Source organism: Littorina saxatilis, linkage group LG12 (genome assembly GCF_037325665.1).
Source record: "Littorina saxatilis isolate snail1 linkage group LG12, US_GU_Lsax_2.0, whole genome shotgun sequence".
Lineage (NCBI taxonomy): Eukaryota > Metazoa > Mollusca > Gastropoda > Littorinimorpha > Littorinidae > Littorina > Littorina saxatilis.
In genome coordinates this window covers 17,061,263-17,066,704 of record NC_090256.1, presented here as the reverse complement: position 1 = coordinate 17,066,704, position 5,442 = coordinate 17,061,263, and the positions used below count along the sequence as shown (strand labels likewise).

Sequence of the window (5,442 nt, the reverse complement as noted above, 5' to 3'; positions counted from 1 at the left end):
TTGGATTAAAAACAAGCTCTGAGAATTAAAAATATAAAATTTATTATTAAAATAAAATTTCCGAAATCGATTTAAAAACAATTTCATCTTATTCCTTGTCGGTTCCAGATTCCAAAAACATATAGATATGATATGTTTGGCTTAAAAGAACGCTCAGAAAGTTCAAACGAAGAGAGGTGCAGTAAAGCGTGCTATGCACAACAGCGCAACCACTACCGCACTAAACAGGCTCGTCGATTTCACTGCGTTTTGCACGAGCGGCGGACTACGGTCATTGTGAAAAAATGCAGTGCGTTCAGTTTCATTCTGTGAGTTCCACAGCTTGACTAAATGTAGTAATTTCGCCTTACGCGACTTGTTTCTTCTTCTGCGATGCCCCTTGCCTCGAGATGATCGTTTTCGGTTGACTTACTGTTCGCGTGTTCTTTATTTCACACAGATATGGAGGTGTTCCCGACAACGGCATTGACCTTCGTTGGCGTTAACTCTGCGTTGGACTGGCTAACCTCCAAACTCGCTGCCAAATTGGCGCGGGAAAGTTATTTCCCTTTGGTGTCGTCTGCTGCCCTCGGCAAAATGATGCAATATCCGGTTTCAATTGTGAAGAGCTCTTTCTTAAGAGTGACTGGACTTTTTGATTCTGATGACCAATCGGAGGCTGGTGTCAGAACAGCAACAACGTAGACACACACACACGCACGCACGCACGCACACACACGTATACACAAGGAGAATCAGTGTTTTTTTGTTTTTGTATCATGGTCAAAAGGTTTCCGTCCGTATTTCTGTGAATAATACTCAAATAACTGACGCTTCGTCACCTTCTCTGATATCCAATTGCACATGCATCTGGCAGTCAATGTTACTTCTTGTTGTTGTTGGTGAAAAGTCCTAATAAGTATATTAGTGTAAGAGCTCAAAACTGTAGCTTTAAAAAAAGGTGAACTTGATCAACCTTGCCTGTTAGAAGCAATTTTATTTTATTAATGGCTTCAGATAATATTTTAGAAGACACCCAGAGGGGATGTCACATTTCTGACTTTTTAGTTTCCAAGATGGCGGCTAATTCAAGTATGGCACATAACATGGTCAAGTAGCATCTCATTTTAAAGGTATTTTTGAGAGGAATAGATATTTGACATCAGAAATGGTGCGAACATGCTACCATTCATGTTAAAAGCATTTTAGTGTGATCAATGCTTTTACGGCCAGGCATTTGTCAACTCATATATATGACTTGGAGCAAGCAAAATACTTTCAACATATTGAATATTGAAAAAAAGAACGTTTTCAATTTTTTTTTATATATGACTGGGAGCAAGCAAAATACTTTCAACAAATTGAATATTGAAAAAAAGAACGTTTTCAAACACATTTTATATTAAATCTAAATAAGAGAAACGAAGTTCACATTATTGTTTAATAATCGTTATCTTGATATCACAAACTGTTAATCATTAACTGTTGTTCAAGGTACTCTTTATGATTAAGCATGAAGCAAATTTGCTGTACACTAATAAGTTAATAAAAATACAATGGACAAACAAACACACAAAGAATAACACAATGCAATGAACAATGACAAAACGAAAATAAAAGTTAAAAACATAAACCGCTAAACTGCTCTCTTTCAAGAGAATGTTGTTTTAAAAATATACACAATATGCCTTCACATGCAGAAACGGAAATAGGCATAACTTGTGACACTTTTAATGAATCAGAAACAATTTTGAAACCCATAAAACAAAAAGTAGACACACGTTTTACCCTCTACCCTCGTCTATCTTCTTTCATGGAATGATACATTTGAACAAGTAAATGTTTGCCTTGAATACAGTGTAAATGAAGATATAATGATCAGATTCATTAGACATTGATTCGATGAATGTTCTGTTACACTTTTGAAATATACCGAGCAACAAAAGACACGCGAACAAATTCTGCAATGTTTGATTGACAAAATCTCGAACAATTATAGAGATAGGATTATCAAACCACAAAAGTTTTATGAAGGCATGTTTGACATAGCTGTTGTGTGATTATTTTGATGCTGCGACTGTTTCAACACACGGGACAAGCAGGTTTAACGTTAACGAAGTTTTGGAGGTCTTGCTCAGTCAGTCTTCATCGCGCTCTCTGGCCACTGATCGGACACTGGTGGCTTCCAATGATGTTCCTGGTAGTGTCAGTGGCTGTATTAAATCGATCTCGAAGACGTTGTGGCAGGAAATTGCGATCTTGTCTTATTGGGGTAATGCGAAAAATCTACCGCGTTGCATAACTGCCGTGCCTCCAATGCCAACAGAACATTGCTGAAGGTGATATACTGTTGACATGTGCACGTTTAAAGCACATGCCAGCGCTTCTGGATCATCCCCAGCTTTAAATCGACCTGGCTATTTGGTGGTGTCAATCTTGGCATCCTGGCTGTTTCAAAAGTGAGACTGGCAGCAAGCGTGCCATGGTCTCTTTTGGTTGCAAATGCATTAGTGAACACATCTCACACATCAGATTTCTCCTGCTCCACTTGCACGTGCTGCGTGCGCGCATTATGTGTTTAACGTTAAACCTGATTGTCCCACGTGTTAAAACAGTCACAGCATCAAAATAATCACACAAAAGCAAGGCCAAACATGCCTTCATCAAACTTTTGTGGTTTAATAATTATAACTCTATAATTTTTGGAGATTTTGTCAATCAAACAATGACGAATTTTTTCGCGTTTCTTTTGTTGCTCGGTATATATACGAAAATACAGATTCCTAACTTCAGCTCTCATACACTGAAAAAAGTAAAACAGCAACCACAAAGGTACAAGCGTGACTAAACATTCAAACTTACCCTTTGCCACATTGTTGCATGCAGATTTGTTTCTACCGTTAACTACCTTGTAAGCGTCCAGTAGCGAGCAAACGCCCAACCATACTTCATGTCAACAACTGTGTATAACCCCCCGATTCCTTCCACGCCACCCCCCACACACACACACACACAAAGGTAAAAACAAACCACTTTCTTAATACTGAGATATAGTTCCAGTGAATAATGACAATATGCTGCGATGAGGTCATACCGTTGAGTTAATTCTTTTGCAACTGCAGTCTGGATAGTCATGCCAAAAGTGGACGAAGAAATGACAGATTCATCTTGTGTTTGCGATTTGCGTGGATCTGTGGTTGGTTAAGGTGCGCCTGTTGGCCCAGATCCTCCGACTTCAGCCCTTAGGTTTCTTTCAGGGTTACCCCGCCCTTAGTTCCTGGCTCAAAAACCTAACCCTGGGAACACATGGGGGATTTTTTTACCGAACGACAAGAAGAAGATCTAGTGTTTGAGAGGTCGACCTAGGTTGATTTAAAGAGATCGAATGAACGGACTTTTTTTATGCGCAGTGTTTGTCACGTATCTTACCACCATCACCCACCCCCACCGTGCCCTTCTCTCTCTCCAGGATTTTGCTAGATGGCTTTGATCAGGACACATGAACTAACTACAATTATAATAATTTACGATACAGGTCATTTATAGATTGTCTCAGTTCAGGACTTAAGTTTAGTGCCACTGCAGATTAAGATCAGTGGGCGGCACCAACATTGCTTTTTTCGGATTTCTCTCTCTCACACAAAGCAATAAAACTTTCAGTGAAATAAGGTTTCTGCAGTATTCTTTGCACAGGCACACTGTTGCACATGCCAAAGCGAGACGTGTGCATCTGCACGGTATGTTTCTTTTGAAGAACACCCACATGACATAAGGTCAGTTCCATGCCGGCAGCAAAAGCAGGTTCCGAGGTGAGAAGTGTGTGTTGAAGGAAAATAGTGTCAGGTTCTGATCTTCTTAACTCCCAACTACTCTCTCCTGAAACGGTGGAATATGTTCGAGTGTTTCACTTCTCTTCCAGATCAATGTACATCAACCAGAAAAGAAAAAAAAACCGATTCCCCATGTGTTGTAGTTCACGTGATCACATTCTGCGAAGTTTTGGAGCATCTCAGCAAATGAAGGGAGAAACAAAAGCCAGTCACTGTCTCGAAGTGATCGTGTGAGGCGCAGAAAAACAAACATGGTCAGTTGCATGTAGGTTCTCCAGAACTGACATTTTATGCGGAAAACTGGCAAAGAAGAGCCCATAGAGCTTTCAAAGGGAGTTTGTCGGCATTGTTTGTGGGAGCTGTGGTTTCTCCAATGCTCAAGATTTCGTCAAGTCATGAAGATTTCATGTACCGCCTAATCACCTTCAAAAAGTGTATGTGCAAATGAAAGACCCCCATCTTTCGAACTTTTCCGTTTGCGTTGCCATATTGCAGCATTTTGGCCTCGCAGTACAGATGCTTGTTAAACGCCTTCAAATAGTTTTGTCATTGCTTGACATATCTTGATCACTGTCCACATGATGTCAAAGACAGGGGCTGGAGCCTGTTATGAGCGGACATGGGCCAACTGCTGTCTTAGGCAAGTCAGCAACTGCACACTATGATAAATAAATAAATAAATAGATCCCTGCGCCTTGAGTCCGAGTCTGGAGATACCCGCGCGATATAAGACTTCATATAATAATAATAATAATAATAATAATAATAATAATAATAATAATAATAATAATAATAATAATAATAATAATAATAATGTATTGTCCTCAGGCTTGTTCAACTCATGTCAACGTTTTCATAAAATGTTATATCATAGATTCAGATTCACTCACTGATGAAATATGTGTCCCCTGGTCTCCCGATATTTCCTCAAATAGACTTTGTTGGCGTTTACGCAGTTATGCCAAATTTGTGTTGCTACTGAAGGACGAATAGCACACTTTATGCCAGACGAGCTTCTTCTTCTTCTGCATTCGTGGGCTGAAACTCCCACGTACACTCGTGTTTTTGCACGAGTGGATTTTCACGTGTATGACCGTTTTTATCCCGCCATTTAGGCAGCCATACACCGCTTTCGGAGGAAACATGCTGGGTATTTTCGTGTTTCTATAAGCCACCGAACTCTGACATTAATACAAGATCTTTCCACACGAAGGGGGGTAAGGTACCAGCAGGTCTGCACATAAGTTGACCTGGGAGATCAAAAAAATCTCCACCTTAACTCACCATGCGCGGCCGGTATTCGAACCCACGACATACCGCTTTGGTGGCCGGCGTCTTACCACAAACCTAGCTTTAGTGCCCGTCTAGAGCTAGATGAGCTGATCTTTTTGATAAATAACGCTTTATTTTCTTATTTCAAATACTGTTGGGATATATGGTCATTATTCTGTAGCCTTTCTACTATGATGTCAGTAACGTTGCGCAGAGAATCCTACGTTCCCGTTCTCAGCAGATTGCCGCTAGTTTGCTTGTTTTCCGTAAATCCGGGCAACAATTGCTGAGTCTGAGTCAATTCAAGAAGCTTTCTCACAACTTATAGATGGTTACATGTTGCTGAATTTCACAATGTCAA

The 5,442-nt window shown here is 40.1% G+C and overlaps 1 protein-coding gene across 1 annotated transcript in view; it reads left to right on the top strand.

Annotated features, from left to right (window-relative positions):
• LOC138981383 (ADP-ribosylation factor 6-like) overlaps positions 1–4,624 on the top strand; it is a 14,438-nt gene extending 9,814 nt beyond the window's left edge. The window contains exon 5 of the mRNA XM_070354284.1: positions 440–4,624. Within this exon, the coding sequence (XP_070210385.1) occupies positions 440–684 (245 nt within the window). The 3' untranslated portion in view covers positions 685–4,624. The remainder of the gene's footprint in view (positions 1–439) is intronic.
• The last annotated feature ends 818 nt before the right edge of the window (positions 4,625–5,442 follow it).